The sequence below is a fragment of the Vulpes lagopus genome, chromosome 12, assembly GCF_018345385.1.
Source record: "Vulpes lagopus strain Blue_001 chromosome 12, ASM1834538v1, whole genome shotgun sequence".
Classification (NCBI taxonomy): domain Eukaryota; kingdom Metazoa; phylum Chordata; class Mammalia; order Carnivora; family Canidae; genus Vulpes; species Vulpes lagopus.
Window position 1 is genome coordinate 31234256 of NC_054835.1, and position 22882 is coordinate 31257137.

Sequence of the window (22882 nt, forward strand, 5' to 3'; positions counted from 1 at the left end):
TATAACCTCCCCCCATCTCCCACTCCCAGTTGATTAAAAGGTACTTCTGTTACATGGAGGGAAAAATCAATTACACTGACATGGAACTCTACTCAGACATGTAACAGTTATGAAAATATTTCTTTATAGAACAAATATTTATCAAATAATGTTTAAACAATAGTATTAAGAGTTTTGAGAAAGTGTTCATTAAAACATAGCATATATTTAGGATCATTTAACCCTATCTCAATTATTTCTCTTAACAATTTATTGGTGCTAGTCTTTCCATTATCTACGCCATTTTAAACCTGATTATAGGTTAGCATTGCTGTTTTGAGCCAGAGAATGTTTCACTAGTCACCAAACACCAGAACATTTAAATATATGTCAGTCATTTACAGATTTTTAAAAATGGACATAAAGTAATATAATGGGAAAATTTACCTCTACAAAATGAAGAAGCTTTTCAGTGGATGCCTCAAAAGTTTTTCGAGCCATTTCTGATTTTCGCAATTGGCAATCGAGCACTGTGATTCTCTTTCTTAACTCCTGAACACTTTCCTGGACAGAAGTATCAAAAGGAAGGTCTTACACATTTCTTTGATTTTTATATCAGTGGCTCCTATTTTCAGTTTATATTAACCAATATCCAACATTATCATATTATTTATTTTCTCTTACTGTACATATCTTCTGGCTTGGAGAAGGCATTTTACTAATTGCATATTTAAAGGTTAAACTACACAGGGATGCTGCAGATTTTGAGATAAACTATATATGAGTTTGTTGATTCTTATAGTAAAATACATTTAAATATACATTTAAATCCAGTTTATCATGGCTTTTCTCTCTCTCTCTCTCTCTTTTTTTTTTTTTTTGGACAATACAGCTTGCCAGCTGTTGGCATAAACTGTTGCCAATGTGGCACAACAAAAATTGCTGAAGATATGCATATATATTTAATGTAATCTGATCCAATGTACAGCTCAGCTGGCAGGGAAGTAAAGGAATCTCATGGACAGTAAAGGAATTCCATGAAGACAAGCAACAATAATGCTGGGTAAACCCTTTCATAAGAATATGCATGCACTGCAGCATAATTTGCTCTGATAGTACATTTTTGGGCATAGTTGGCAAATGAGAGAACTTTAATAGGTGAATTAGAAAGAAAAAAACCTTATAGAAATAAATACATGATTCTGATTTTGGTTCTGGCAAGTGGGTTAAAAAAAGTCTATAGTTTCTAATCACAAACCCCTACTCATGAAAGTTGGAGGTCATAATTTGTATTACCCATGTGTCCTATAAATTTATAAGCTGAAATTTTAGTTTAAAACCGTCCCAAACTGGTAGACGCAAACACAAAACTTCTGTGGAGGGATATTTTCTAAATCCAGATCTCAAAGAATTCCTACATATTATGTGCCAAAAGAACATGACCTCAGGAAATAAGCTACCATGAATAAAATCAGCTGAAGGAAACAAATTATAGGATCAGACCTATAAAGACAGCAGATATTGGAGTGATCAGATACAAACTATAAAGTAATGTTTAATAGGTTTCCAAAATTAGGAATTTAAAGCATAACAAAGGGAAAATAAACTATAAAAATAGATCCATATAACATAAAATAATAAATCTTAAAAATAAAAATATAATAAAAATTAAATTAGAAGCTCATTTATGGGTTTAATATCCATTAGATACAGTTGAAAAGAGAATGGATAAACTGGAAGGCAGAGGTAAAGAAGGCTTTCATAATGCAGCAGAAAAATAAAAATGGAAAATATAACAGAAGGAGAAAAGGTAAGGAGAATATAACTAGATGAAGATCTAGCATACACCCAATCTGAATTACACATGAGGGTTCAGAAAGAATGGAAGAGAAATTGCTCAGGATAACAATTTGGGGTTTTTCAGAAATAACAACAGACATTATTCCTTAGATCAGGAAGCTCAGTGAATCTCAAGCAATGTAAATAAAAATAAGTCAACACATGACTCATCACAGTCAAACTGCTGAACACTGAAGATAAAAAGATCTTGAAATCATCTAGAAAAAAACAACAGATTGCAAACAAATACCAGATTGAGTACTGATATCACAACCATGGAATAAAAACACTGAAAGAAATTGAATGCCAACTTACTTTAAATATAGCAAAAATGTATTTCAAGAGCAAAAGTTCAATAAAGATGTTTTCAGACAAACACAACTGAAGAGAATTTGTTACCAACATATCCTCATTAAATACATTTTTAAAACATGTACTTCATGAGGGAAATAATTTTAGCAAGGTCTGAGATGCAAAAAGAATGCTGAACACAGAAAATGGTAAACATGAGGATCTATTTAAACAAAGGTTGACAGCACAAAATGAACTGTATAGTGTCTAATTTATGGTGTTAAAAGTCAAGAAGGAACTAAAATACTGACAAAAATAGAAATTGAGTAGGAAGGGAGGATAGGATTTATGTTCTAAATCCTTTTATATTCTAAAGTGCTTATAATATTTAGAAGAAGGGGAAAGCTAGTGATTTGCGTTATAATTTAAGTTAAAATAAAATGTTAAAATTTCTAAGATAATCATTAAAAAATAGAAATGGAGTACATACTTTCTAAACTAGCAGAAGGAAATAAATGGAATGAGAGCTGGGGAACACAGGAAAAATCTAAACCAATTAAAAAAAAAAAACAGGCAAGAAATAACAACTAAAAAAACAGCCAAAAAACACAGTACACATAAAATGCATAAATTAAAAGAGGGTGAAAACGAAGCCAAGTACATTAGCAAATAAGAGTAAATGGAAAGATCTTTCTAATTAAAGGTCAAAAATCAGTAAGATGAAGAAAAAATTCAGTTATATGTTATTTACCACATATACAATTAAAACACTGCATATAAACTAAGGACACTGCATATAAAACAATCCATCAAAAAACTGCAGAATTCTTTTCAAGCTCACTCTGCACATGTGTGAACACTGGCCATATAATAAGCCACAAAGCAACCACCAAAAATTTTGGAGTTGTTATGCTATAGACTAGATTCTCTGGACACAATGCAGTTAAACTTTTTGTGCCTCACTGGTAAGTTTATTAATAAAGATTCAATCATAAATATGTAAATTCTTCCCTAAGTAATCTATATATTTAATACATTTCCAGTAAAAGTTCCAACAGCTTTTTTTTTCCCCTTTTGCTTGAATTTATAAGCCAAGTCTAAAATTCATATAAAAGAACAAAGGGTCATGTAGTTAATATGTAGTTATATACTTTTTTAAAATATGTAGTTAATCTACTTTTAAAGAAAAAGTACTAGGCAGGGTGATCAGATATCAAGACTTACTGTAAAAGATACAGTAACAAACAGTGTGTAATTGGCATAAGAATATACAAATAGACCAGTGAAAGAGAATAGAGAGGCTTCAGGAAGATAGGCACACATGAAATCTTGATATATGACAGAACTGTATAGATCAATTAGGAAAGAAGAGACTTTTGAATAAATGGTGCTGGGATAGTTGGTCATTCATTCAGAATAAAGAAAGAATAAAATGGATCCTCACCTCCATATAATGCCACAAAACCAATTATAGAGGATCAAAATTTTAAATCTTGAAAATTTAAAAAAATATTTTATTTATTTGAGAGAAAGAGAGTGCACACAAGCAGGGGGAAGAGCAGAGGGAGAAGGAGTGAGAGAAGCAGATTCCATGCTGAGCAGGAAGCCAGGTGTGGGACTCAATCCCAGGACCCTGAGATCATGATCTGAGCCCAAGGCAGGCACTTAACTGACTGAGCCACCCAGGTGCCCCCAAAACTTTAAAATTTTTAGAGGCAAATATCAAAGAATACTTTTGGGAATGGAATAAATTCTAAAAAGACATGAGGGAAAGGACTGATAAGTTTGACTACATGAAAATCAATGTTTATTTTACCATTGGGTGAAAGGCGAACCATAAATTGAAGACTTTAATAACATATAACTTAATACAGGAATAGCAACTGAACATATGAACAATCACTACATATCAATATGAAAAGAAGAACCCAATGGAAAATGTAATGAAGAGGCATTTCACAGAGAAACACAAATGCCTAACAAGTACATAAATATATACTCAACTGGATATCTGGGCCAGGGGTTAAAGCCCTGGTTTATAGCATAGGGGAGTATAAATAACTTTACTATGGCTGATTTTAAGCTACCAACCTGATGTCACTGAATATGCAGTTAAGAAGAGATGCACACAATCATCTATTGTGAGCCAGTGCCAGCTGGTCCCAGCATACCAGTGGCTCAAAGTCGTTAGTAACCAGGGAAATCCAAATTAAACCACAATGAGATTTACTTATCACACCTACCAGATTGATATAAATTAAAAGTAAGTGAAAACAAAGTGTCAGCAAAGGTGTGGGGTAAACAATATCTCTCATTCACTACTGATGGGAGTAAAAATTGGTTCAAGAGTTTTTAAATGCAATTAGGCATTTCCTAGTAAAGTTGATGGATCATCATTCAACCTAGCAGTTCCACTCCAAGATATGAACTCAAGAAAAACTGTTATGTATGTGGAGCAGGATATATGCACAAAATTTTTTTTTTTAGCAACGTTGTTCATAATAAAGACAATTTGTTCATCAAATACAGAATGGACAAATATACTGTAGTATATCCATTTAAAGGAATACAGAAAAGCCATGACAATACATGAACTGGCTATAAATTTCAAATAGATGAATTGCAAAAATAAAAGGTTGAGTGAAAAAAGCAAGTAAGAATAATACATGTAGGATATTTCTATTAATGTAAAGTTGATAAACAGGCAAGACTCAACAACATTTATTGTTAAGAGGTATATAAACATATGTGGTAAAATTATCAAGAAAATGGTTAATACTAAATCTAAGAGAGTGGTTACTTCTGAGGGCAGGGGAGGGAAATGCAACTAGGGACAGACACTGGATCTTCAAAGGTGCTGGCAATGTTTTTTTCCTAAGCTGGGGTAAACAAAAGAAACAAAAATAAAAAAGGTGAGTATAGAGATAACATAAGGGAAAGCTTACAGTGAAAAATAAAAACACTGTTACAAAAAGAATCTGTGTCTTAAAAATGAATGTTTGAATCTGAGTCCTGTTAATATCTTGGTCAATGTCTCTTGAAGCAATCTCAAATAATTAAAAAGAAGTTTCCTTCTCTTTCTCCACTGGCATTGAGTTTGGGAAATGTTGAGATGCTTGTGTCTAGTATTCTTTCTTTGAAAAGGAAACAAAAGATCATTTTTTCAGAGACAGGTTAAGGGCTAAGCTTAGAACCTTGTTATGAGGAATGGCATGAGACCCCATTATGCTAAAAAAGAGAAAAACTGAATAATTTTATTGCTAGACGACTTAGGACAAAAATGTGTATCAGCTAGGAGCTAGGACAGAGAATTACAAATAACTTATGCTTAAAAAAAAAGAATAATTCCATAAGAACTCTGAATATTACTGAGAAAGTATTTTTAAAGACTGTTGATTATCCCTCTAAAAGTACCCAGTTTTATAAAACAGTACTTTTGATATTTTGATAATTCCCAATATTTTCATAATCATACTACACTTACATGACATTAAGCATGTATTTCAGAATATAAAGACCGGGCCAAAAATAATAAATGTATGTAATATTTCTAAGTCTTGCTGCCTTTTCAAGTAATATGATTTTCCCTTGGCCTTGTATATTATCAAGGGGTGACAAGAATATCAGCTTTCTTTTAGAATTGGTTTAAATGGGCAGATGTGAGAAAAGTAAAAGAGCTGACCAAAGAAAATTTCAGATTTTCTTATGTATTTTGCTTTTCTAAAACTGGTTTCATTTCCACTTGGTATAATTAAGGAATTTAACTATTTTATATATATATAAAGAAACAAACTATTCAAATTTGTCTTATGTTTTCTTAAAAAGTTGAGTGCATTAGAGATATAAGTACCTATTCTAAGTGAACTCATTAAAAGTTATATGTATTTCAATTTACTTAATTTTCTACCTTGGTGAAATAAAAATGTGTATGTCTATTATAGCTTTTGAAGGCCTTTCAATGAATATAGTATGTAGTATGTTAAAAACAATCACAAAGTGAAAAAAAAAAACACACAGGAAAAAGCCACATTGATTTCTGAGTAGTATTTGGTATTTTGCTATTGAAATTAAAGCCTATTAAATTCAAACTCAGTTTCTTTTTATTAATTACCTTAGGCCCTGGGCAAAAATTATTTAACATTCATACTTCCTTGAGTGCTCTAATCAAAGAGCAAAACCCATCCCTAGACTCTCCTCCTTTCATCCCCACCAGGCAAATTCGCAAGTTTAGGAACAAAAGGAGAAAACCAATGTAATCAATTATATGCTGAATAGTTCCAGGTCTTAATGCCTGAGCTGTACAATGCTGACCAATGACCCAAATAAATCTGGGGCACATGCTTTTCCACCCCAAAGCTATGTGGATAAAGGGAGGCACAACCTTCACATGACCCCCCCCCCATCCCATTGTGACACATCATCCTATCATTGAATAACAGAAGACAAACACTGACCTAGTTTAGAAGTACAGATGAAAAGGAAATGAAAACAGGATACATGACAACAGCAAGGAAACCATGGTAACTAAAAGAGAGGATGGTTTTGCTTACTTTATTTTGGTCTGAACAATCAGCAAGCTGAGCCTTTAGATCTGTGATCTCGGTCTCTAACAGATGGATCACCTCTTCGTAGTCCATTTCCATCCCATGTGCCTGGCGCTGTGCGGCTTCAGCAAGGTGGATTCGACTTCGCAGGGCTCTGGTTTCTTCCACCACGGCTTTGGCTTCCTGAGGATTTCAAAATTCATGCCGTTGGAAAAAAAAGCTATGTTAAAAAACAGTTTGGTGGTTGAAACAAAACATTTTCCTTCCTCTGGAAGTTATAATTCCCAAACTGAATAGAAGACATGTGCTCCTCACATGTCAATTTAAAACTTATGATTCATGTTATTTTATTATGTAGAACAAATGCTTGATCTTACTTTTCCTCTGTTGATTTCTTGGATAATTTTCAGTATGGAATCCCCAACTTCACACATCTCGCATAACATTTTGGAAATAAGGGAAGTAGAAGGGGGTTGAAAATTGAAGAATAGAATTAAAGAACTGGTTCAAAAGATAGAAAGAGTAGGCTTCTGCAGAACTCAGGTAGGTGGTAGGACTCATGTTCTAGGATGAGAGATTTGCAGGGTTGTGGATTTCCCTGTGGTCCAAGCCCAGGATCCAAAGCTTATTTTTAGACATCATTCTAACTGCTGATTTAAGTCAAAGGTGAAGTTCAGTAGCAAAACATATAGCTATTTCTCTAGGGTGCAATGTTCACAAATACATAACATGTATTTATTAAACATGCTATGTCTTAGACGATTCACATGCCTCCTCTCACTTAACCTCCAGAACAACATCAAGAGAAAGGTATTATTAAAAACCATTTTATAAATGATTAAACAGAGGCTCAGAAATTTCCATATCCTGTCCAAGGACACATAGTAGTGCCAGAGTTTAAATCCAGGTCTGCCAAACTCCAACATTAATGCTCTTTTCACCATTTTACTCTGCTACTAAATGACAAAACAAACCCAACAAAACAAAACTATGTACTAGCTACACTCTCCACTTTAGGAGGAGGATAGGGTAACCAAAACCATTTGCTCTTTCAAAATGTGCTTTGGTGCTAGGTCAACGACAGTCTTCTAAGGACACCAATATAATTTAATATGGCAGTTATTATACTGTAAACAATTTTTTTTCTTTACTTGATACAGAAATCTCTTTTCTCTGCAATGGAACTTTCTGCTCCAATTGCCATGGCTAATATTCAACTACGGCTATTTTAATTTTCTCAGAGCTATTATAGGATGCTTGCTTTTGTTTGAGTCTAAATGCATTTGAAATGAAGGGAGAGTTAGGAATATGGACATATTATTAAAGATCAACTTTTCATTCATACATTCAATAAATGTTTATGTCAGATTCTGTTTCAGGTACTGAGGACAGAGCGCCTAACAAAACAGACAAAAAGTCCTCCCTCAAACCCTTCCCCATCCCAAATTTACACAATAGCTGGGGGAGATAGACAGTAAATAAGGGATTATCCGTGAAGATCTCACTGAGAAGACATTTAATCAGAGAACTGCAGGAAGCATGGAGCCATAAAGATTTCCCAAGGAGTTTTTGGGGCAAAGGGAATAGTTTATGCAAAGGTCCGGAGATGGAATTGTTCCTTGCATCTTTAGAGAACAGCAAGGAAGCCAGTGTGGCCTAAATGGAGAGTGGTAAGGGACAGGAAAAGGGAGTAGAAAGACACAAGGAGTGAGGGCAGGGATGGGGCTGGAGTGGAGTGGCAGATCTTAAAAGGCTTTGTAGGCCATCATAAAACTTTGGTTTTACTCAGGGTGAGATGGGAAGTTATTGGAAGGTCTGGAGAAGAGAAATGATTGTGATCTGACTTAAATTATAAGTGGATTATTTTTGCTCTTGGGTTGAGAGTAAACTGCAGGGGGTGGGCAAGGGTGGAGCAGGGAGGACAGGCATAAAGTAACTGTAGCATGAACAAGACTGACAGTGTTGGAGATGGTATAAAGTGTAAAACTGTAAAATTTAGATTCTAAATGTAGTTTGAAAGGACAGCTAATGGAAGACTTCATTATTGTTAACAACATTTACTTAGCAGCTAGTGCATCTAGATCATCATATTATTCGCTAAAAAATACAAAGGGGATAAAAGATGCCTTTCCTTTCCTGGCTCAGTTCAGGGCATGAAGTATGTCTTAGATAAGTGGAAGAACAGAGTAGGGCATGATAGACAAAAAGGACAATGTGAACAAAGGAAGAGAGACAAGGAATGTGGTACGTTTGAGAAATGGCACTAGATCAATTTTTGACTGGAGTAGATGCTTCCTGGGAGAACAATGGATAAAAAAAGGTTGAAGAGAGACAGGAAAAGAGCCAGGGATTGGCAGAAATGGCATGACAGGCAAAAGGGCTTATAGCAGGTAAATCATCAGGCCTTTTGAGCAGAAATTGATTTGAGAACAGAGTGCTTTAGAAAGCTAAATCTGGCAGCAGGGTTCAGGATGGAGATGTGGCCAATCAGCTGCCTAATATACCTCTGGTTCAAAGAACTTGATTTCAGTCACAGGAACAAAAGGTATAGCATGGGGAATAGAGTCAATGGTATCACAACAGTGTTGCGTGTGACAGACGGGAATGACACAACAGTTGTTGAATCAGTATGTTGCACACCTGAAACTAAGGTAACATTGCACATCAACTATACACAAATAAAAACAACAAGAAACCCAAAGAACTTGATTTCCTTATTTTTAAAACTAGTGGTCTTATCATTAAAGGGTACTGTGAGAAAGAAAGGTCTGGGGAAATAAAAGAATATTTATTAAGCCACATTGATTGGTTCAGGCCAGGTGACCATGTCATCAGTGTCACTGCTTGATCAACTTCACCTCAGACTGCTACTGTGCATACAGGATGTAAATGCTGGCACTACTTTAAATGTTTAACACGGACCAGCTCAGTTACTTCACACTCTGTGAGGTCTATTATACTCAGTTAATAGGTAGAAAACTGAAGCAAAGAAAGGTCAAGTAACTTGCTCAGAATCACAGACCCAAAAAGTGGCTGGGCTAGGATTTGAACCCAGGCAGTATAGTCACAAAGTCCATGCTCTTAGCTACAACACCATACTGTCTCTCCAACTACATAAAATGATTAAAAAAAAAAATCACTCATGGATGGTAATATCATCAGTGTCCAAACCCCCATGAGCTTAGGATGTGGCCATTATAATATACTAAAATATCTTTTTATACACAAATAAAAACAACAAGAAACCCAAAGAACTTGATTTCCTTATTTTTAAAACTAGTGGTCAGAAGGCTGATACACCGTTCCTCATTTTCCATTCACTCAAGCTAGAAGAAAAATACATTGCTGCTGAAGAGAAAGAGGAGGGCAGAGAATTCACGATAGCTGCAATGAATAATAACTAATTTGATGATTTGTCTCCTTCACTCTCACTTCATGCAGCTTTTATTCCTCTATAAAAACAGCACTTTTATTTTTGTTCAAAGAATGCTGGTTAATTAAATGAAGAATCTGGATGGAATTTATATAGCTATGATAGTTCACTGACGGTAATACGGTGTGAAATGCGGCTGGGTGGTAAAAGATGCTGAGGTTTTGATGCTGAATAAATTCAAGCTATTTCTTTTGTCAATATATAGCTGTCAGGTTGGTAAATGTGACCCCTTAGCAAAGTTCTAGCCCAATTCCCACTGAATGGCTGTTTAAAAGATTAGTGCATTGAAATGATGACTTTTAGAGGAAGCAGTAAAAAAAGAGACAGCAGCAGTGTGCTGTATTTAGCAATGCAGGATCACATAAATCCATTTTTTTTCCTTTTCCTCCCGGGTTGTCTTCTGATAAATAACTGTAAAGCCTCCCATGTCAGTAACAATTGAGCCAGAATTTTCTGAGTACCTCACCATGAGCCCGAAATCCCGTTGGGGGTAAATGCTGCAGCCAGTTCACTGAATTACTTTGTATTCAGTAGAGATGAATTCAGTTTAGAAAGTTAGAAAAGAGAAACCAAGATGTAATAGCAATCAGAAAAAAATCAACAGAAGAATTCTGCTTTTTAATACCGAGCAGTATGAGCACAGAGCCTGGAAAGGAATCTTGAAATCTCTGAATTGGCCTTTTTTTTTTTTTTTTGATGACACTGAGGAAATACCTGTGACTTGTACTGCCCCATTGTAAAATGAGGATTTTTTTTCACCTTACAATTTCACAATGAATTTTGGGAAAGATGAGACCAAATTCTCCTTTGACAAAGGAGACAGAGGGTGTCATAAACTCATACAAAGGGCAGTACAAGCTCAGACAAAAGACAATGTGCTATGTGTTTTTCCCCACCCAGCACTTCTTTCCCACAAGGAACATGATATAGAAGAAAAGACATGAATGTTAGAATGAGCTACAGCTAGGTCAGATTCTTTAATATGTGACTTTTTTTTCCTGGCTGTGTAATTCTCTAATTCTCTACCAAACTCAGTGTGTTCAGTTGTATAATGGGAAAAAACAATGCCTACTTTATAACATCAAAACAACTCTCACAGGAAGGTTAAAGAAATAATTACAGTTCTTGGAACAGTTCCCTCTTTATTGCTTCTGAAAGATATACATAATCACCCATGCAATTAGAGAGCTAGACTAGACAATTTATTAAGGGCTTTCCTGAGGCAATCAATTAGTAATATCAGTTACTGAACTTTAGAGAAGTTGTTTGGGAACATAATAATATAATGTGCACAGGTCTTTTTAATGTTAGTGACAATTATGTAAAACCTTTCCTTCACTAGTTACAAGTTGTAAGGGCTCCCTAAAGTAGAAGGAAAAAACATTAACAGCAGTTGCACATTTTAATTAGGCTAGCACATTCATATCAGTAAACTTTGAAATTCTGTAATTTTTAAGCTAATCAGTAAATCTTCCAAAATGTCAATGGCCGACAGGAGAAAAAAAGAGACTGCAAAGAGATATATGTCGTGGTGTAATATAACTTTTGCTACCAAACCCGAAAGAATACTTCTCTTATCAGCTTCCAACATTCACTCATTGGAGAATGCTTGTTGGTCTCAGTCCCACTACAGCTTGTGAGAAAGATTAAGGGTTATTGCAGGAAGAAGGCTGTTGAAGGAAAAGTGTTTAAAAAAGTTATATATAGGTTCCTTAACTTGTATATCAGATTTATTAAAACATGTAAACTATTTCTCTCAAAGCGGGATCTCAAAGTAATTTGCAGGTATTTACAAATGAATCTACAACTTGTTCTGTAAGCATGGATGCACACTTAGGGGAGAGAATGAATTCACACAACTTTCTACGTGCCTCTGATATGTGCTTTCTCCTTTCTCTTTCCGTACTCCTCCTCCATGCATATGTCCAGCCCACCACCCCACCTTCATACCTAACCAGTTATTAAGCACTGTGAAATCTTCATTCATGATGCATTTACAGCCATTCCTTAATCTGAATTCTTGCCACTATATTACTGATTAATGTTTTCATCACCTCGTTAGGTACTATGAGAATCACATAAATGATCACCTTGCCTACTGTGTTCTTCACTCTCATGTATTCTGCATACTTCTGAAGGATCAATTTTCCTAAAATACTGCTCAGGTAACAAATCTAAGATAACCTTAGGTAGTATGATAAAACACATTCTCAATCTTCATACTTCAAGGCGCTCTACTACTTGTTCCAAATCTATCTTTCCAGCTTTAGCACTCTTACATGATTACTATATCCAAGTATATTACTTACCAAATTTCCCTACACTGAACTCTCCTGACTCCAAGATGATTGTTCCTTCCACTATGTATACATTTTCCCTCTTTTTCCATCATTCAGTTCTTGGCTATCATTCAAAATCTACTTTAGATTTTTACCTTCTCTGGGAAGTCAGACTATTTCAGTTTACATTCATTTGATTTTTCCTTCCTTTTATCTTTTATAATATTTGTTATTTGTAATTAATCATATGCTACTTAGTATCTCCTACTGCTATCTCGAACTGTCATTAAAATATTAAGTATTTCACTGCCTAACTTTCCAAAGCCAAAGAGTCTTGACTGAGAGTAAAACTCTAATATGAACAAGTGCTCCACTTACCATAAATGAGATATAGCTGAGTTGACTGTAAAAATGACAACTTTGTTTTGCATATATAGTAACTGCCTTAGAGAATTTCATCAGGTAAGAAGCTTTCTTAGAAAAGTTCTTCATAAGACGTTTCAATTTTATGGGACTATTAGTAGAACCATAGTTCATTTAAATAATTACAATAACCATAAACCATGCTATGAAAATGATTTAATGAAAAGCAAATCATTTCATTATATTCTCTTTATATATAAATTTTTATAAAGCAAATGAGGTTATATCAAAACTGCGTGGGATGGAGGACAGTTATACTTCATTGTGTTTGACAATTGTATTTCTTGATTTTTCATTACATAGATTTAAAAGTTATGCACACTAGTTTATATTTCCCTAAAAAGTACATTTTTCAACATGAGCTAATATAACATATGCTCTCAAGGACTATATAATCGTGATGGTTCTGTCCCACCCCACCCATATCCCTTCTTCCACAAATTATGTGGTGATACTTCTTTGTAAAGTGTGTAAAATGATAGACATTTGTAAATCCAAGAAACAAGTATTTTCTTTAGTTTGTCTGAAAAAGCAAAATCCTCATTTTGCAAAGGAAGATTTGGTTAAGCTTTCTGGAAGAAAAGCAGGTCAATCAAATTATAATTAGCTCTAATTAACCCTCCCAAGAGCTGTCAGCTTTTCTACCTGCACCTGCCTCATTCTCCAAAAGGTGCAAAATTGAGCTCTGACTCTGAACATCAAAGAAAAGAAACAATCTTCAATCTCTGTCTATAAACAGAAGTCTCTAATCAAAGACAGACACACTGGTACAGCTATCTGATAAATTTTACCATGTAACTTGTTCACAATATAAATATTAATAAATTAAAATCCAGTTAAATGGGACGCCTGGGTGGCTGAGCTGTTAAGTGTCTGCCTTTGGCTCAGGCCGTGATCCTGGAGACCCGGGATCGAGTTCCACGTCAGGCTCCCTGCATGGAGCCTGCTTCTCCCTCTGCCTGTGTCTCTGCCTCTCTCTCTCTCTCTCTCTCTCTCTGGGTCTCTCATAAATGAATAAATAAAATCTTAGGAAAAAAAATCCAGTTAAATGTATTTAACCCTAAACTTGCATTTTACTGGTGTAGTAGAGGTTGACATAAAAGAAAAACTATTTTCTTACTTCTTCAATTCTGATTACAAATGTACTGAAGGAAACATTTATAGTATCAGAAATTTCCTTTCCTGAACAGAATGTAAACTCTGCTCACTGAAACTTGCTACAACTCAAAGGCTACTTTTTAGTAGCTATTAAACATTTAGAATTTATCTGAAGTTTGGGGTTTAAGAGAGATGGCTTCAAAACAAATATATTCCTTCCAATTTATTTTTTAGAGTTTTAATTCAATTGGAATCACAATTTTACTAAATTGTGTTTTGTTTTGTAGGAACTTGACCAAGAGTTCTAAGTTGTAAGCTAGATAGTAAGATAATAATATTCTTAGATTCATTTGGAAGAAAAAGAAATCAGAACTGGTATGCAAATTTTGAAAAACAGTAACAAGAAAGAAAAAAACAGGGTGAGATATGGCTCAAAGATTTAAGGCATACATAAAGCTACACAATAGTTGGTATTGGCCAAAGAAGAGTTATATAAAACTCTCATTCACCCAATAAATATTTATTGACAAAGCAATTGAAAGATCAGAAAGCCCCAAACAGACCCTAGATTATATAATAGTTTAATCTATGGAATAAAGATACCACAACACATTGAGTAGTTGCCACAACAAATTATTTGGGAAAACAAAAGTAGAAAGTGTAGTCCCTCATCTCATTCCATATACCAAACAAAATGATTTCAAAGATGGGTTAAATAAAGACAGAATGGGGGCAGGGGAGTGGAAAATTAGGTTATATGTACCTGAAATCTGGCAAGGAATGCACTTTTAAAAATTATTAAAAGGAGAAAGCACAAAGAAAAAGATTTGACAACACAAAAACACCTGTATTAAAAAGTCTTTGAGAAAATTAGAAAGGCAATTTGTATATAGGGGAACATATTTACAAAATATTTGGTAGAAAGAGGGTTAATAACTACAATGTCAGGAGATCTTATAAAATGATGTAGGAAAGAGGGAAAACAGTTTTTATGAATATGAGAAGCCAAGTAGCAAAAAGAATGGGAGGGGATACAGATAACATGAAGGGCATATGGTCAGGAGTAGCAGAATGTCACCAGCAATCAGATCAAGGAATCAGCTACCTTCAATATTAAAGAATTGTGATGGAATTCACAATTTGATTTGAAACTCCCGGTCACAGACAATCCTTGGTATCTAACATGGATATCAATAAATCAAAGTACAGTATTTTCAAAAAGGGTGATTTATTTATGTAGGGTTAAGGTATGACTAGAGAAGTCTTGGTTTTAATTCTGAAATAATTGTGAATAAATCACTTAACACAATGTCAGGAGTCCCACACTGAAGTAAGAGTACTGAAAGTGTTTCTCACATAGTAAAATAAACTGCCAAGATAAGACTTTTATAGTGTCAACCGCCTTATCACTACTTCCTCCATGGGTAAAATTTACTAGTTTGTCAGCAAATTAATATATATTGCTCCCACATCAAGAAACATAAAATGTTTGCCATTTACATAGATGTTTAAAACACACCCTGAAAGGTGCTCTCTTAGCAACTACTGAAATATTAGAAAGTTGTACTTTTTAAAGTTAAATAAGAAAAATTAAAGGGAGTAATGCCTATTTTGGTAGACAAACATGCCTCTGACAACTTACCAGCTAGAAGGCACCTATTCTGCAATGCTTTCTAGGAAGTAATGGTTTTGCTCTATTTTACTGTCTTCTCACTGGATTAAGAGTTCCTCATAAAGAGTACATTTAACTTTCCCAGTGCATCCATAGAAAAGAACATTTAATAAATGTTTCTTAAATTCTTTTGCCAAGGCTCCTTTGTAAGGCTTACAAGGCACGTGTGAAACAATTGATGACAGAGTGCTGAACTGGTCCCTGAACAGCCAGAAAATAAGTGGCTCACAGCCGGGAACCCAGAACCCCAACATCAGTTCTATCTAAGCCAAACAACTACAGAAAATACTGTCATCAAATGAACTGGAAGGTTTCTATGAAGATTAAGATCACTTCCCTTCCAAATTCCTCTAACTTTGAAAATTCTGTGATTCTAATTGATCTGCATTCAAATAGGTTCTGTACTATCAACAGGATAAAATTTCTCTCAGATTTTCTTAAAATGGTAAGACCTTTCCTACATAAAAAGAAAACTATTTGGGAATGGGGATTCTGAAACAGACATCTTTGTTTGCCAATGCTTGATCAAAATGCCACATTCACGTCCAGTGAATCACTGGATACGGCTGGTATCTGGGCAAACAGGGATGCCAACCGGGCTGTTCTTGTGTTCCTTTTCCAAGCAAGCTGTCTTAAACTTAGGCAGTTTCTTGGGCAAAGTCTAATATTGGAAAGTACATGGGTCATATTTTGATTCACAAAAAGGGAATTAATGTTGGAAAATAAATCTGACCAAGTTTTCTTTAAGTAAGTTTCTCTACTCAGATTGCTATCATTTTAAGAGCTTTATAATTCCTTTTCTTAAAAAGGCTTAGGTTTTGGCTTATAAGAAATTATTTAAAGATAACTGTAGGGGCAGCCTGGGTGGCTCAGCGGTTTAGTGCCACCTTCGGCCCGGGGTGTGATCCTGGAGACCCGGGATTGAGTCCCACGTCGGGCTCCCTGCATGGAGTCTGCTTCTCCCTCTGCCTGTGTCTCTGCTCCTCTCTCTCTCTCTCTCTCTCTCTCTCTCCCTCTGTGTCTCTCATGAATAAATAAAATCATAAAAAAAAAAGATAACTGTAGATTATACACAGCTGTAAGAAATAATACAGAGGTTCCCCATATTCTTCAATAAGCCTCCTCCAGTGGTTATAATTTGCATGACTGTAATAGAATATCACAATCAGAAAACTTCATTGATACAATCCATCAAACATAATCAGATTTCACCAGTTTTATAAGCACTTGGCAATAAAAAAGAAAAACCGATGGATACATGCAACAACCTGGATGTGTCCCAAGGGAATTTTGCTGAGTGAAAAAAGCCAATGCTCAAAAGTGACATACTGTATGATCACATTTACATAACATTCTTGAAATGACAAAATTATAGAGATAGAGAACAGATTACTGGTTGCAAGGCGTTAGTGGAGGAAGGACGGAAGGAGGTGGCTGTTGCTATAAAAGAGTAGCATGAGGGATGCTTGTAAAGAGGGTTTTTAACAGAAAACAAAAGTTGACATTTTGAGGTCACAAGTGACCATCTGAAATGGAAACATAGGAATATTTTACTATAGTACCCTTTTAGAACAGAAAAGACTGACACATCATATAAATGTATTTTTCTTCTTTTCCTTTCTAAAGATGAGACAGCATCTTAGAATATCTACTAGCGCTATACTAAAATACTATAAAAAGTTCAGATCACTAAAAAATAAATAAATAAATAAATAAATAAATAAATAAATAAATAAAAAGGGTGTGTGAACTGATATCGTTTCTAAAAATTAAAGTCTTTACTATTTCTTTAATAAATGCACTAAGAACACAATCTTCAAAAGTATGAAAACACGAATATTTCTTTAGTAATCACATTGTAGTGTTGTTACTTTTAGAGATATATTTAATCTGTTGTTAGGTTCCTCTGTTGTTCATCCATCAACCAAAACAGCTCACAAGATACCTCGACTGTCCATAGAGACTCCTGTGTTGATCTGACCTTACGTTTCTGCCTCAGGGCTTCATGCTCCTGTCAAGCATTCAAACCAATCTTTCCACAGGTGAGGCTGACTGCAACTGGGCTTATCTGAAACCTAAAGAAGTTGCCAAACGCAATTTCCCATGGTTTCTTTAAGGCAAAGGCTGGTTCAGACAAGCCGAATACTTTGTCTTTGGACTGTTCACCACTTCACTGCTGCCTTAGGTCATAACACACTGCTGAAAGGAACTTGAAACAACTTAAGCATGAGAGTACGTTTTAGAAAGCTGTTGATCAAAGGAAGTTGTTAGAAGAACGGCCCATGCCTGTTAAAAGTTGTTAGGACTTGAAAAAAAAAAATAACGAGAAGTCTAATTTCATGGGAAATTGTGGCTCATGATTTTAAACAGTAAGGTGAGGCTATTCTGTAAGGCATAAAAACTCATAAAAAATACTGAGATTTTAGAGAACAGTGCAGCCAATTCCATATAAAACGGTGAGTACACCAGCCCTGGTTGAAAAAAGCAATGCACCTGATCCTTCCGATGAGAAAGGGTCTCTTCATAGTGCGTCCTTTCCTTTTTACTGATTTCTTTCCTCCTCCTCCCTTCCTTTTCCCCTTTCAGTTCTTCATTGCTTTCTTTTTGGGCCACTACACTAAGTAAAGGTAAACAAATTTCCATAATTTAAAATAACTAATTGACCTTCAAATGGAGAGACTATTCTGTTTTTAGGATCAGGCAACTGTCTCAAAATAATGCAATTAAAAGTTTATAAGTGAGTGAACAAAGGATATTCAATTGTCTTCTCCCTTTTTTAAGCAACTGGTAACCATCATTGTAAAAAAAAAAAATTGAAAATCAATTGAGTCGTATTTTAATAATCAGGTTACCCATGTATTTAAAGGATTTACACAGTGTGGTTATTAGTACTGAGCTAACTTCATGTCAAGACTTACAAAAGGGTACCAAACAAAGGGAAAAGGACATTGCCAAATTTCATACAACTCAAGTTTCTGGGTTTTAAATATTTTTAAGAGAGTTACAGACATTCTCTATTTGTCATTTTTAAAGACTGTTTTGTTAATTGTGAAAAAAGAAATTCTTGAGAAGTTAGAATTTTAACATTTTCAACAAAGCACAGGAACTCTTTCATTAACAATTCATTTGTATCACTGCAATCTTCTTAAACAGAATAATAGGGCAGCCCTGGTGACCCAGTGGTTCAGTGGTTCAGCCCAGGGTGTGATCTTGGAGACCCGGGATCAAGTCCCACATCAGGCTCCCTGCATGGAGCCTGCTTCTCCCTCTGCCTGAGTCTCTGCCTCTTTCTCTTGCTGTGTCTCTCATGAATAAATAAATAAAATCTTAAAAAAAACCCAAACAGAATAATATCATTCTATATACATTAAAGAAGCTGAATGGTATGCATAGTCAATATATTTAAAAAATGAAGTTTTATGGTTGATTTTGGGTAGTATATTTTTTTATTGTGTGTATTTCTGAAATGAATATTTGTGCCAGTATGTATGCGTTTGTATATACACACGCATATTTTAAATTATTTGTATTAAAACTAGAAAATATACATTAAATAATACTATGAATACTATGAATCATTACAGTCTCTCAATCACTAAGTTACAGAGCCTTGACTGCTCTATTAATGTACATTCTAGCACTGCTAAGTCTGGTTGACTCTATTCTCATGGCATCTTTCACACAGACCTTATTGGTGTACTTCTATTGCTACTAACGGGTTAAACCTTCTACTGCTTATTATCTGGACAAGTGCTTCTCAAATATTCAGGTGTCTACAAATCACCTCAGGACTTGTTATATATGGATACTGATTCAGTAGGTCTGGGGTGGCATGTGAGACTCTGCATTTCTAAGTTCCAGCTGTTATTGACACTAGTGGTCCTGGACCACCTTTGGCCAGCTATAAGATGGCTTGGATTGTTGCACAAAAAGAGTATATTATTTTGGGATCCCTGGGTGGTGCAGCGGTTTGGCGCCTGCCTTTGGCCCAGGGCGTGATCCTGGAGACCTGGGATCGAATCCCACGTCGGGCTCCTGGTGCATGGAGCCTGCTTCTCTCTCTGCCTATGTCTCTGCCTCTCTCTCTCTCTCTCTCTGTGTGACTATCATAAAAAAAAAAAAGTATATTATTTTTAGGTCAAGATGGTAATTTCACTTATAATAAAAGGCTAGAAGAGATATTTTACCAAAATGAAAGCTTCAATTAAGTTATAAAACAAATGTCTCTACAACATAAGAACTTTCTAACAATATCAGTGATCCATTGATTCAAAATTTGAAAAACTACAAGTACCTGTCTTCAGCTTTAGGTGAGCCATGTGATGTAGGAGACACTAATTCAAGCTTCACACAGATATTATCTTAAAGGACTTCCAAATTTATGACAAAAAGCTGTCAATTTGCAGCATAAACATCAAACTTATGATCTATTTTTAACTTTTATACCTTTCAAAGAAGAGTTTAAGTTGCACAATGAATAAAACTGATTATCATAATGGATGGTGCTCCAGCTATGTTGGATCAAAAATTCAAATTTATTGGCGCACCTGGGTGGCTCAGTTGGTTAAGCATCTGCCTTCCGCTCAAGTCATGATCCTGGAGTCCCAGGATGTCCTTGGAGTCCTGCATAGTAGGGAGTCTGCTTCTCCCTCTCCCTATGCTCCCCCTACTCCTGCATGCACTCTCTTTATCTCTCTCAAATAAACTCTTTAAAAAAAATTCAAATTTATTGACATTTTCAAACAAGAGATTTTCTTTATTGCTGCATTCCACTGTACAATACATGCGTAATGTATATGTGCAAAGTTCTTTGCAGCTGAATGTGTGAAAAATGTCATATATCAGACAGTTAACATTATTTGGTATATATGTGCAAATTCTGTAACTTTTCATTAAGTTTAGATGACAATGAATTTAATGATCCTATGTTCTTTGCTAATGCTCCTTGGCTGAGTTGTGGAAGAGTTTTACAAAGATTTACCATATATTTTTTTAAGATTTTATTTATTTATTCATGAGAGACACAGAGAGAGAGGCAAGACACATAGGCAGAGGGAAAAGCAGGCTGCATGCAGGAAGCCCGATGTGGGACTCAATCCCAGGACCCCGGGATCACACCCTGAGCCAAAGGGAGACACTCAAGCCCTAAGCCACCCAGGCATCCCCAGATTTACCATATTTTTAACATCAATTCAAAATTTTCTTAAAACAAAAGGAAAGCTTGCCTAATATTCAATCAACAAAGACAAAAAGAAACATCACACTGCACATAAATGAGCTAAACTTAAAGATCCAAGAAAAGGAAAACCTTATTTGTGAAGCTGAACAGGTATAAAAATTCATACTGACATTAAAACTTTTAATACTACACATCAACAATGATTTTACGTATTTTTCTACCATAAATCAATATGCAGATTTTAATTATTAATAGTGGTAGGTAAATTAGTTATAAAAACTAAGAAAAATTTGAGGTATGCTATGGTGATACTAAGTTTAGAGTTGCTTTCAATATGTACAATACTCCTTCGAATTTGACATTAATAGTAATAAGAATTAGTGATATACTTAATTTGAAAAGATACGTTTGCTTGAAAGATGAAGTCTTCTAGAAAAACATGAAATAGTTTTATCCATATGGATGCAAATATTAAAAGAAAAAGATTTTGGCATTCAGTTAGTAGAAAATTTTTAAGTGTGTTTGGAACATTTGGGTATATGAATATTTTTTTCAATAATAAATCTTATTAAATCGAAACCCAGATCCAGTATTTCCACTGAAAATTTAGTGTACAAAATAAGATATATTCTCAATGTAACACTGGACGTCAAAGATACAGTACGGAAAAAGAATGTAAAAATCTCTCATCAGGGCAGCCCGGGTGGCTCAGCAGTTTAGTGCTGCCTTCAGCCCAGGGCCTGATCCTGGAGACCTGGGATCGAGTCCCACGTAGGGCTCTCTGCATGGAGCCTGCTTCTCCCTCTGCCTGTGTCTCTGCCTCTCTCATGAATAAATAAATAAAATCTTAAAAAAAAAAAAAAACCTCTCATCAATGAATTTTTAACATTGCACAATGATATTTTACATATATTATACTAAATAAAATATATTTAAAATAATTTCTCCTGGGCAGCCCAGGTGGCTCAGCGGCTTAGCACTGCCTTCAGCCCAGGGCCTGATCCTAGGGACCCGGGATCGAGTCCTGCATCCAGCTCCCTGCATGGAGCCTGCTTCTTCCTCTGCCTGTCTCTGCCTCTCTCTCTCTCTCTCATGAATAAATAAAAAATAAAATAAAATCTTAAAAAATATTCTCCTATTTTTATTACTGTTTTAAAAAGGTGGCTACCAGAAAATTAACAGTATGGCTTTCTTTATATCTCTCCTGGACAGTGCTGGTCTACACTATCACAAGTCTCTTCTCTGATCTTCAGTTACTTCCCAACTTACTGTTAATATTTTTAAGTATTGACAGTCTTCATTCATCCTTTAACTATTCATCAAATATTTACTGGGTATCTAATCAATGTCAGATATTATTTTAATATAAATCAGAGAACACATCAAAGATAGCTGCCCTCTGAAACTTACCCTCCAGTTGAGAGATATAAAGGACAAAAATATGACAAGCATATAACATGTAAGAAAGCAATTAATAATACCACAAAACAACTCCACGCATAGTAAGGGCTGGAGGTCAGTGGAGTAGATGGTGTAGGGAGGGGAGGGGCTAGAGTGATAAGATAGGAGGTCACTGAGGTAAGAGAAACATGGAGAAGGCAGATCAGGTAGGCTCTCACATTTACTTGTAGGCTACTACTTGTAGGATTTTGGCTTTTACTCTGAGATGGAAACCCCTAGAGAGTCCTAACTTAAGTTTTCAAAAAATATTTTTTAAAGGCATTTTAAGATTTATTTATTTGAGAGAGAGAGAGAGAAACATAAGTGGAAGCGGCAGAAGGAAAGGGAAAAAGAATCTCAAGCGGATTGCACTGAGCACAGAACCTGATGCAGGGCTCAATCCCAGGACCCTGAAATCATGACCTGAGCTGAAATCAAGAGGCAGGTGGTCAACCAACAGAGCCCCCCCAGGTGCCCCCTCACTTTAAGTTTTAAAAGGATACTTCTGGGTGCTCTGTTCAGATTAGACTGTATGGTGGTGAGGCAAGAGTAAGAGCAGGGTGTTTGGGTAGGAAGCCGTCATCACAACACAGGCAGCAGATGATGGTGTCTTAGATTGGTGATGGACATGGTGAAAAGTGGTAAAATTCTGCAATTTTTAAAAATTAGGGCTAACAGGTTAGATACAGAATGTGTAGGAAAGGG

General features: G+C 35.3%; 1 protein-coding gene across 8 annotated transcripts in view; it reads right to left on the reverse strand.

Annotated features, from left to right (window-relative positions):
• STXBP4 (syntaxin binding protein 4) overlaps positions 1–22882 on the reverse strand; it is a 158071-nt gene that overhangs the window by 65786 nt on the left and 69403 nt on the right. For all 8 annotated transcript variants that reach the window (XM_041724131.1, XM_041724126.1, XM_041724128.1 and 5 more), the window contains 2 exons: positions 6660–6836; positions 427–543 (listed from right to left, as the gene is read on the reverse strand). In XM_041724131.1, the coding sequence (XP_041580065.1) occupies positions 427–543; positions 6660–6836 (294 nt within the window). The remainder of the gene's footprint in view (positions 1–426; positions 544–6659; positions 6837–22882) is intronic.